The sequence below is a fragment of the Ceratina calcarata genome, unplaced genomic scaffold (assembly GCF_001652005.2).
Source record: "Ceratina calcarata isolate Rehan_Ccalc_2016 unplaced genomic scaffold, ASM165200v1 scaffold301.2, whole genome shotgun sequence".
Classification (NCBI taxonomy): domain Eukaryota; kingdom Metazoa; phylum Arthropoda; class Insecta; order Hymenoptera; family Apidae; genus Ceratina; species Ceratina calcarata.
The window spans coordinates 274,448-286,682 of NW_017152577.1; the positions used below are offsets into that span (position 1 = coordinate 274,448).

The 12,235-nt window shown below is 47.2% G+C and overlaps 1 protein-coding gene across 14 annotated transcripts in view; it reads left to right on the forward strand.

Annotated features, from left to right (window-relative positions):
• LOC108624175 (protein turtle) overlaps positions 1–9,918 on the forward strand; it is an 80,466-nt gene extending 70,548 nt beyond the window's left edge. For all 14 annotated transcript variants that reach the window (XM_026812907.1, XM_026812918.1, XM_026812903.1 and 11 more), the window contains one exon: positions 3,677–9,918. In XM_026812907.1, the coding sequence (XP_026668708.1) occupies positions 3,677–4,868 (1,192 nt within the window). In that variant the 3' untranslated portion in view covers positions 4,869–9,918. The remainder of the gene's footprint in view (positions 1–3,676) is intronic.
• Positions 9,919–12,235: the final 2,317 nt, after the last annotated feature.

The window sequence follows — 12,235 nt, forward strand, 5'->3', positions numbered from 1 at the left end:
ATCTATCACGGACGGAACTGTTCAGGTCGAAATTGAAAATTGAGAGGAAAACGCGGTGCGAGCTACGAATGTGGAGCTGATCGAACCCTCGCGGTCAGAGCAAGGATCAGAAGAGAGCCAACGCGAGTCAAAGACAGTCCTGCCGGGGATCGAGAGGTTCTTCCGACCAGAAGTGAAAGTAATTTTAACGCTGAGGGAAGATCGGAACGTCAGCCTCTCGGTCTCTCTGCTTTTTAAGAAACGCGATAGAAAATCTGTCGAGGATACGCGGGTAGAGAAAATAATTATACTTATGGAGAAGTCTGTTAGAATGAAAAAAAAAAATAAGGAAAAAACGTGGGCGTCTCTTGTCCTCCTCTCTCTCTGTGTTTTCTGTAGGTCGACAAATCTAAACGCGTGCGACGAGTCAGTCTCGACGCTGACCCGTTGCAGCCCGTTGAATCCGCAACTACCACCACCACCACCACAACCTCTTCATCAACCACCACTTCCTACGCAAGTAACCACCCCCGCCACTGCCACCTCGGAGCCGGTCCACGAGCAGGCCCCCCCGAACCGTGATCGTGACCATCACGCACATCACCTCGATAATCGAGATTACGACAGCGTGTTTATCATAGAGAGGCGGAACAGTAAGCCTAACCTCCGCTAGCCACACTGAAAGATAAAACCAAGTACTACCAATACTGCTACTAATACTGCTACTACTACTACTACTACTTATACTGCTACTACTACCATCATTACTACTACTACTACTACTACTACTACTACTACGTGACAACGGTTGCTCCCGAGACCACGAACGATTCTAAGAGTTCGCCGACGGTATACATGTATGTGTTTGTGCGTGTCCGAGACACCGGAGTACGAGAAAAGAGAGACACGAGTCGATCGTTCAAAACGAATTTGACGATCGATGATACGTGGATCCGTCGTTGATCGATCGAGCGAGCAAATCAGTCTTTTGCCACCTTGCCGCCTGGGACTTGTCCGATTCTTTCCAATACTACTTAACTGTTACTACTACTACTACTGTACTACTACTACTGTACTACCACCGCTACTGCTACTACTACTACCCACTATGCGAGACTACAGCTCTGCAATGTTACCTGCTAGGACCTACTAATCTACCACTACTACCATCTACTATCTACTTAGGATGATTGTCATGACTGTAGATGAGATCAGCAGTACAGGCAAATACAGCTAGGAGTCACACTAGTAACATCCAGTCAGTACCCTAAATACCTTCGTTCGGCGGACTTAGGGAGTACATAGATAAGAGACGAGGCAAGACCGGTAGATCTGAGACCGATGATCGATCATGATAATGATTAAAAACCGTTTAATTACGCGTCGCTTCACGTTGATTCGAATTCCGTGGTTGGCCAAGGCTAGCTTCCATTCATTATACGTCGTGATCACTCGTCTTGCATTTGTTCATTCTCGATCTCGCCTCGACGAATCACTTCACTCGCATCTCATCGTTCACCTCTTTCTTTCTATTTTTTTTTTTTATTAAACTGCCAGTCGTAACAATATTCCACGCATACTCGCTGTCCTTGTTTTTCATTCGTTCATTTCTCCCCTGTTTTTTGTCATCCACTTCACGAGATTACTCTCACGTTTCACTTAGGCAGTTCACGTATGCAGCTCCGTCGTCTCTCGCTCAATCGACAGACGATAATAATTAAACAGCGGAGTCGATGGTTCTCTTCGCGAAACGACTAAGTCAACCAGCAAGTTGACGGATTTAATTCTGTTTGAACATACGATCGAAACGATCGCCCGAACCATCGGCGTCGCTCCAGTTTCTTTGCTCGTATATATATATATATATTAAACTTTCATGGATTCTCGCGTAACATTTCTGTAGATGCACCGATGATTACTTGTTACTGAACATTCGATCGGTAGTTTGCTTCATTTTTTGTAACGCGAACCGCTTTTGACGGACACGAAAACTGTTACCGGTTGCTCGAACTTAAATGAAACGATCGATCAAACACGTCAAAACCGGCTCGCGGTACTTATTCTCACTTTTAACCCCTTCTATTTCTTCACGTTACAATCTCAGTCACGAGGCAACGGTTCGAACCCGTTTCCTCGTGCGGCTATTTTCTCCACTTCACGTAGCATATCACGGCTTCACCGAGCATGACGACATTGACAAGATTTTAAAAAAAGTGAAAAAGAAATAATTAAAGATGCAATCGTGACGTCGCTGCGACGGTAGTCGAGGGTCGAAATGTTTAACCGTACATTGTTGTACTCTTTTGCTGCTTCCAGTCTATCGGTATTAGACGAGCCGTAAAAAGACGCGTTCACACTCGAACACTCGGACGTATCTAAGCTAAAGAGACGATAGGTAAGCCGCACGCATCGCGGCTCTACCCCCGAAACTGCATCCAGAAACGCCCGGACATATTTTCGCTGTTAATATTATTAATTGTTGATCGTTCTTATAATTGAGAATCCGTCAAACTTAATTCGATATGCTTAAAATTCCTCCTTCTGTCGATCCCTTCGTACTACGAGATGTTGAGAGAAATTTAACACTTTTCGTTCCTTCACACGTTGTATATTTGTATAGCACAATTCAATGATCCGTTGTTCGTTCTCTTTACTTGGTTACCCGCCATCTATTTATCATGTTTGATTTACGATTTCGTTTCCTACTTCAAGTCTGTTCAGTTGCGAACGCTCGAGGAAGGTGAAAATAAATGAGACTAAAGAACGAAACCGGGACTCGCGGTGATGGTGAAACCGTGTTAAAATTTATCTATCTGCTCCCTAAAACAGCACCGCCTAGAAGTAACGTTCGGTTATTTAGCGTTATATTTCTTATCATTATCGCCACGATATTGTTTTTTGTGAATGTAATCGTTGTGTTACAACATTCTCTCTCCCCCATCTTTCCTTGCTGCCGGACCCGAAGGAGGAGAAAAGGTGACGAGTTTCGGAGCACCTAAATCCACGATTGCTATCACTAAAAAAAAAGATAAAAGATTGGGCAAAGAGATCTGTTTTTAAAAAAAAAGATATATGAAAAAAAAAAGAAAAGAGAAAAGAATATTAAGAAAAAAAAAAAGAAAAGATCCATTCACTGGCAACGCCCACCCACCCACGAATCCACGTCACGCCCGACCACTCGTGCACCGGAATGCGCATGAGCATGCCCTCCCCTGCCTGCATCCGTTATTCATTATTATACGTACACGTAATTAATTCTTTAATAATTATCTCGTACGTTTTTAACTTGTAACTTGTCTGCCTTTTACGTTAATTTGTTTTCCTAGCTCCTCGTTTCCCTATTTTCGTTTTCGTTCGTGTTATTTAACGTTGCGTGTTTTTTACGTCGTTGTTGCACGTTCATCGCTGTGCACGGTGGCCGCTCGACTTCGTCGGAGGAACACAATTTTCGAAAAAAAAACAGACGACCGATCTTGCATATTTTTTTTCTAACAGTAACGAATTAAAAAAGACAAAATGATACCAAGAACTGTTTAGACAAAAATCGATAGATTCTCATTTATTGTATAATTTTTCTTGGAGATGTTTAAATCGGTACGCAATAGACAGGAAAATTCTCTGACGAAGTCGATCGGTCTGCCGTCGTCAACGGCCGCCACTGCGACGATCTCTAACGCTCGTTCTGTCCTACCCGTAGATCTAGAAAAAGCCGAGTACCAGGTTTGAATCTCCTGCGGGAGATCCTGAGCCCGGACACGCCGGACTCGTGCCGCGGCCGCCCGCTGGGTAAGATCTCCCGCGCGGCCGACGGCCGCTTCGTGGTGGCCGACTCGGTGCTCAGCTCAGCGAACAACAGCATCCTGGACGCGTCGAGCAGCGACGACGGCGGGTTCCTGCCAAAGCAGCGGCTGAAATCATCTTGGCGTCGTCCACTCGTCGGCACCAGTCAGCTGAGCCTCAGGTCCGACGGCAGCGGCGTCTCGATCGGCGTTCTACCGTCCATTCATCACCACGGGACGGTGAATTCGCTGGCAAGGATCGCGCCGGCGGTCTGCACGATCTCGTCGCCGAGATTTCTGGCCAGTTCGCCGAGCGGTCACCAGGTCCCATGGACACCCCTGTACTTCAGCGATCTCAGCTCGGTCAGGCAACCGTCCTCGGGGGAACGCTCGTTCCCGACACCGCCCGACTACCTCCAGCTTCGCAACGTGCACCAACGATACAGCCAGGAGCTGCCCTCGTTGAAGGCGATCCACGCGGAATCGAGAAGGTTCGTGCCGGTGCAGCCGCTGGCCACGTCCTCGCCGCCTCAGCCTGCCGGTAGGCCGAGGGCGAGGCTGCCCCCGAGGCACGCGAGACACGCGAGGTCTGCTCCGGAGCTGGCCGCCTCTCCGGACCTGGAGACCTCGCCGGAGAGCAGGTCCAGCAGTTCGGGGTTTGGCAGCAAGAACACCTCGCAGCAGAACCAGAGCTCGAGGAGCGGTAGCACCGTGGCTGAGTGGAGGCCACCGCCTTACAGGCCACCGCCGCCGCCCTTGGTCGGCCGGTGGCTCGAGCTCCAGGACCAAGCGAAGGTCGGGCACACGCACATCCAGAACGCCGTGGACGCGGGCAGCGTCGACGACCATTACGAGTTCGATCCTGTCTCCTGCACGCCGACGCCTACGTCCGCGTCGACGCCGACGAGGGAGGAGCGTCCCCCGGTGCATCAGATCCACACGATACACGTGCCGCATATTCACCAGGTGCACACGGTCCACCACCAGACGGCGAGGTACAGCAGGGACAATATCGAAGCCAGGGTGCAAGCGATGAAGGCCGAGTTCCATCAGTTCCGGCAACGGCAAGCGAGGCGAAGGCAAAGCGCGCATCTCGAGAGCGCTTGTTGACGGCACTGTTTCACTAGCACTAAGCAGTCATCATCGGTTTCACGTATTATAGTTCGATCATCGGATAACCGCCACGGTTTCGTCGCTTCCTCGCCTTACGAGAAAATCGCGCGAGGGCACGGACCAAAATTAACGATGAGACGAGACGGAGTCGAACACGGAGGACGGGGGAGCGTACGGAATCCCGGCGAATCCCGGCTGTGACGAAAGTTATTGCGAATTCCAAGTCGCCGTGATCATCATCGGAGACCAACTGTTAAATGCACAACGAGGATCATAAGCTCGCGATTCCGGTTTAGGCAACTTCAAGTCAATTCTATCAGCTGGGCAACCATCCGTATAATTAAAGGCTGTAACAGGCGTCAGCTCAGGATACATAAATTTCGCCAACGCGAACGACTAACGTAGTAGGACCGTACGTTAAGAGAATAAAAATGTATGAACACTACGCTCGGAGTCTGATGCGGATCACGAGTCGAGCTCTTCTAAAAGCGGGATTCAGGAATGTTTAACGAGAAGATCCAGGGAACGGGAGAAGGGTTCGACGATCATTATTCTCCATATCTAACGACGCCTACGTCCAATGCGGCGGACCGCGATTTTTAGCGTTACTAAATATTATCGGGTAGATCAGAAGTCAGGGAAACGAGAAACCGGAAATGAATCGAAATATTATTCCCGAACGACACGGATGGTAACGATCGACGCAGGCTCGTGAGAGAAGGTTTTACGATACCGACGGCATGATACTTCCAAAGAAACTGTACCGTGCTCCGTACGTCTTTTAAATAATCAGATGAAAAAAGAAAACGACACGTAAGTTTATCGTTAACCGTACGCTGTAAGTAACAATTAATGAAAAACATAAAAATGAAGCAAAAAAAATAAAGGCGGATTCAGAAGCCGAGAGAACAGACAAGAGAACACACGTGTAAGATAAATCGGAGAATTACCAGAGCACACACAAACACACATACACACGTTCGTACATACATAACAGACACATGCACACGTACACACAGACACTCGAGAAACTAAGGGATAAAAATAAAAAAAAATGAATAAGTAAATAAATAAAATAAAGTTAATTATATCGATGAGCAATGGACTCGAAACGTGATATTAGGCCGAAGCTTGCCTGGAGATTGCTTAAGGACTCACTCGTACTGCACTGCCTGTTTAGGGTTTCGCTAGCGACCCAACATATTATCGGCACAATAATTTTTCTTAAGCAACGTAAAACGAGAATTTAAGTAACGTTCTTTGAATCTACCGCGCGGCCACGAGTCACGAACGGCACCCCGAGCACACGCGCGTGCACGCGTTTCAGCGATTTACACCTACCCCCCCCCCCCCCCGAGAACCCTCACGGCCGGGCACCTTTTGCAACGGCTTTACACGACGCCCGCTCCGGTGTTCTCCCTACGCGGAAGCTCTCCCACCTCGAACTGCCAGCGAACGACTGTACAGCCCCGGGGCCGCCGACGTGCTCCCGAGCCCTGTCCGTTCGTTCCTACGGGAAAGCGTCCGCGGCGAAAGCCGGAGGTGGGCGCAGAACGAAGCGTGCACCCGCGTGACCGGGCCGTCCGTCGCGATCCGTGCATTAGAGAAAAAGAATTGACACACATACACACACACATGCGCGCGTACACACTCGTAACAGAGACACATAGACACACGTATGCGTATGAACGTGGACGAATGCGAGGGAGCGTGCGAGAGGGTGCGAACGAACAAACAAATGATGAGAGACACAGGAGACACACCGCGCGAAGCGAGATGCGTTCTTCGAGACCCACCTAATTCTCACCAAACGCATTGTATTTAAAAAAATCATCCTCGAGTCGAGGTCGAAGCTCGTGGACGGCCCACAGAGTGTTCGAGCACAAATGCAAATATATACATGTATATACATATAGATATATATTTGCATATATATATGTATATGTATGAAATATGTATGAATATGATATATGATACGGGCTAAACTTCGATCGAGTAGAGAACGCGACCTAATCGAGAAGAGAACGATAGTGTGTAAAAATCGTTTCCACGATCAATTTTAACGTATGTAACTTCGATTATAACGAGAAAAAATCCGGATGCCGCTTTTCCCACTTCCGTTTCCTCCACCATCGTTTCCAGTCCCTTCCGTTCTGTCATTCGTTTTGCGTTTCCGAACGCGCCCAGGCACGGACGGCACGATACAAGCATTGAGGAAGCAATCGAATACTCTCGGCGCCGCGCGATTCCCCCTCGACGTCTCGGCGTTTTACTTTTTTTATAGTACAAAACACACTTATTTATACGTACGTTATTATTATATACATAATTACATTATTACGATAAATATATATAAATATATATATATATATATATATAAATATGAAAATAATTAGCAAAGGCCCTACTCACGATTCAACTATAACAGGAGACGTGGAATAGCCGAGCGGGCGCAGAGGAACGGCGACACGCGTACGCTGCTCGAAGGCAGGACGCCCTGTATAATTTTCATTAAGATTGTATCCGAATGCGTGTGCCGCGGGTCGACCGCCATACATGTACTTTGCGACTGATCGCGAGTGTGGCTGTCCGAATGTGTGCGTGAACGATAGCGTGAATGCGCGTGACTGACGAGACGCGGTGAGAAACGAGAGAGAGAAAGAAAAAGAAAGAAAAGAAACCATAAAATGCGTAAAACGATCAAATCGTGCGATTATTTCGCGAGTGGTGAAAGATACGGAATACGGAGGCGACGCGAAAGGGAGAGCGAGAGAGAGAAAGAGAGAGAGAGAGTACCAATATTCTAAAGTAATTCTAATGATTGAATTAATAATTTGATAATTAATTGATATTGTACATCGTAAACGATACCGTAGCGTGTAGCGTATTAATCAACGAGGAACGAGAACGCGGCGACGATTAATTGAAATTAATTAACTGATTAAAAGAGAGGACCGTGGTCGAGCGCGAGAGGGGCACACGCGATTTTCGATTCGATCGTTGATGTTGTATCATAATTGAATAAACTGCTCGCCTCGACGAGGGCCCGCGGGGGTCGCGCACGGTCCGCGCGGCAGCGTCGCACAACCGCACTGTCTTTATTGGAAATCAGCTTCGTACGAAGGAAACGTGGAAATCGATCGATAAATCTTTTTATACGTCGAACGGCCGCGATCGATTCGAATCACCCGTTTCCCTTACGAACGATCGAGCGGAGGCGGTGCCGCGCGGACGGTCGAAGCGAGGGACAAAATCGGCGACGCTGACCGGTTTCGTCGTCAGTGGACGTTTCTTCGCTCGCGGCTGGTTCGCCTGTTTACAAACGGCCGAGCGGCGAAACGAGAGGGAAACCAACCAATCGATATAGGCGTATAAGTAACGTGTAGATATATCATAGTTAGATACAACGATCTCAGAAAGGCGCGCAGATCGCGGACGATCGCGTATCGGATCGGTAGGAGAGGATGAGATTCATTCGGGGCACCCCGTCGCATTCCCAGATGTATGTATTTACGGTTGCTGCCTGCGTTTCCCCGAGCGCAATCGCGCGGCACGTGTTTGCCTCGAAGAAAGTCACAGTGTAAAGAGTCAGAGATGATTTAGCAAGGAATATATATATAAATAAATATATATATATACGTGTGTGCGTATACAGAGAAGTCGAGGGACGAGAGGGATACGAGATAGAACGATGAGAAAAAGGTGAGAGAAATCTACGGTTTCGCGCGATCGCGTTGTGTTTCAACTGAATACAATTATGGTTGAATCGTGAATATTTTTGTTCGCGCTCGTCAATATTCTTGTTTCCGTGTCATTTTTCGTTCCCGACAACAGCCTTCTGTCTTCATCGCCATCTTCTTTCTATCTCATCTTCGACTTTTCTACTACTTATCTCTATTTTCTTCTTCTTCTCATTCTTCTTCTTCTTCTTCTTCTTCTACTACTATTGTTACTACTATTCTATCTACTACCTCGTGTCATCGTCATGGCTTTCTTTTCGTTCGCCAATCATACGAACCCTTGCAGCGTTATTTATTTAGGGGATTCGAGCGAGTAACGAAACTTGCTCGCGGAAGAAATTTATAATTTAGGCGTTCGCTCTTTACGTACCTGAAAGCCATCCGGCATAGCATATTTTTCAAAGAGTCGCGAGTGAAAATTTCGTCTCACCCCTCCGTACGCCAAGCTGCTCCAAGGAGCCTTGACTCATTAGCCATTCCAATCGGTTTTACGTTCGCAAATATTATATCTATCCACTTCCGTGCTTTGTTTCCGTGTCTCGGAGTCGCGATGATTCATAATACCCAACCGTACGCAAACACGATCCCTCCGTAAAGTTACTTCGCTTATAATTAAAGATTGCAGAAGATCCAACAGTTCTGAAATAGAAACGCAGTAATACAATGGCTCTCGGGTACTGTCTCTCACCGGCGCTGCAATTTCTCATTCCTGTCGTTAGAACTCCGCGCGTCATAAATCAGTGAATTTTCATTCGACGGAGAGACTGCAATTAAATTACTTGAATACACGAAATTCGGGAGAAACCGTGCTGGCAGCGAAAGATCTCCGCGGTCCCAGAGACGACCTATCGAAGATCGTCAGACGCCTTCTATGATTTTCTTTATTTATTCCGTTCGCTTCAATCGATCGTTTTGTCGGACGCATGCTGCAGACACAATCCTCTTATCGCAATGTCTTCTGTACCGCCTGTCCTCGCCTGTTTTCGCTCACACATACACATAAACACATACGCATACTTTAACATCGTCGAGCCGCAGACGCGACGCCTAATCGAAAGATGGATAAGAGAGAAATGAGAAACGACGCGTGTTCCTTTCTTTTGTTACTCCCTCGTTTCTTCAAACCGAGTGCTAACGATCACCGAAATTTTTTCACCGTTTTATTGATTGTCCTACGATGCTTTCTCGCGATCCTCCCATCCCCACCACCACGAGAACTCCAAAACGTACTAACCTAGGACAAATTGTAGACAATTTATTATCAAATAAAAAGTGAAGAATAAAAGCGACATTTGAAAGGAAATAAACGAGCAAGTCCCGTGTTCTATCGTCGCACACCGTCTCACTCCAAAACCCTCCCGACTTAACAAATACGGTCACTAATTTAAAAATCTGTCTACTGATAATGAGCAGCTATCCACCCACGCGTCATTTATTCAACAGCTTCGTCTCGGAATGCGATTAAACCCATGCATTTTGTAATTTTACAATTGCTTTTATTTGCCGAAGGATTTTTTATTATACAAGAGCGAAATTTTTAATTGCGATCACAATTGGTAACGTCGTTTAAAATAATCATTGTCAATAATATCGTCAATAACGCTGACGGCCCACTTCAATAGCTAAATCCGATGTGCAACGTTTCGTTTCCTCGGGCCATGAATGGATTTCCAAGAGAAACAGCATCGCTGGCCAAGGCAATAAGATCATTGCCAATTCCGATGGTAACGAGGCCGTCTGTCCGTCGGATCCTCCGAAGAAACGCGAAATCTCGGTCTCGATTTACGGCCGAGGCGGCCAGCGGCGCACGAACGAGGGACATTTGCGCAACGCGTCTACGGCACTGATTACCGGGAATTACCGCAATTTCCATGATTTCCCTCGATGCGAAGCTGTCGTCGCCGCGACGAGACGAAAAACTGGAGCGACGCACCGTCGCGATAACACCGTCCCGACCCGCGGCCGTCTTGGTTAATTGCACGAGCGCAATTGCTTCTGTAGATTCGTTGAAAGAAAAAGAATAAATGGAGAGAACTCGGTCAGTCGCGAGGGGGGNGGGGGGGGGGGGGGGGGGGGGGGGGGGGATTGATGTCTGGCGTTTTATCAGGGAAAGAATAAATGTCCACATTAGCGACGATGGAATTCACATAATTGAAGTCTCGTTATTTGACAAGGACTTATGCGTAACCGTCTGAATACTTAAAAATAGTTTTCTTGATGGAGCTTGACGGGCGTTTAGCCGGCGGATTTAATCAGCGCGCGAGTCCCATTTTCGATTTCCGAGGATTTATTGGTCGCATGGCAGGTGGACCAGGAACAAGCGGTTCCCTTGCACGACTCGTCGATGAAATAATACCGGTCGGTATCATTATGCACGCATTTATTTCCAGTGTCCCGGGCACGTCCAATCCTGGATCGTGATCCATGCGAATGGATCCATTATCTCAACAGCGTGACAAGGCTGTGGGCAGTCTGCTAATGCGGCAAGGGACGGATGTGACGTAATCTGAGGTCACCCACGCAAACGGCGCGATGCGCTGCGCGCCGTCGTCGTCGCTGCGGCGTGCAGCTCCGTCGTCGTCGCATCCTTCATCGAGACTCGATCGAGCCGAAATAACAACGAAGTTCGATCTACGTTTTCCTCTCGAGGCAGGATCAGCCGATCATTTCTTGCCCGAGAATTGCTCTTCAGCCAAGACGAGACGTCTTATGATTTATTATTTTTTATACAAAAAATGATCAATATTGAAAAGAAATGTAATAAAGATTTTAAATTGAACATGTGAAGAAGATTTTTAAATTGGAAAGATCGCAGTCCTTTAATCTTCAGCGGAGTTTAATTACACGGAAAGGTTTCGGGGGCAAAAACGGAGCCGTGAACTCTGAACGTGACGTGCAATGGTAAATATCCGCGGACCGGAAGTCGACGGTTTTCGTTAGACAAGGAGCGCCGCAATCGGCAATTACGACCGCGTGGGTGGATAAATAAAGGGGATCGCTGCGACGACGCGACGCCGTCGCGGCTACACCTATCGCGAGAATCCTCTCGCGACGACGACGGATGTTTATCCGGCCGACCGTTTTTCAAACGTGTCGCTTTGTCCGACGCTTGTGTTACGCGTCGCTCTTTGCACGGTCATTTCTATGCGCGGCCAGGTTTCAGCTTTTAATCCTTGCCCACTTATCCGCCTCGAACCAGCTTCGGCCGCAAAACGGCGACGCTCAAAGGACGCGAATCGACCATTGAATGGGGAGATCATTCTTCCGGCGATGAATGAACAGGACTTCCTTTTCAAATGCGAGAAAATCGATCCATAAACGAATTCCAGTACTAAATAAATAATTGGATAGTACAAAAAGAATTTTGTCCTAATCTTCATTGGTATTTTAATTTAAAAATTGAGGAAATCTCGACCTACTGATTCGACTGACTATCTTCCTTAATTTACAAGTGCATTATTTATCTCTTTCCCTATACTCGTCACTATACATATGATATTACTATTATAAAATGCTAGATCAATCAAGTAAATAATAATTACAAGTTGAGCAATATGACAAAGAGTTCTTACGGAAGAACTTAGAAGCGTCATTTGACTAGGTTTAAGGATATATTGGCTATAC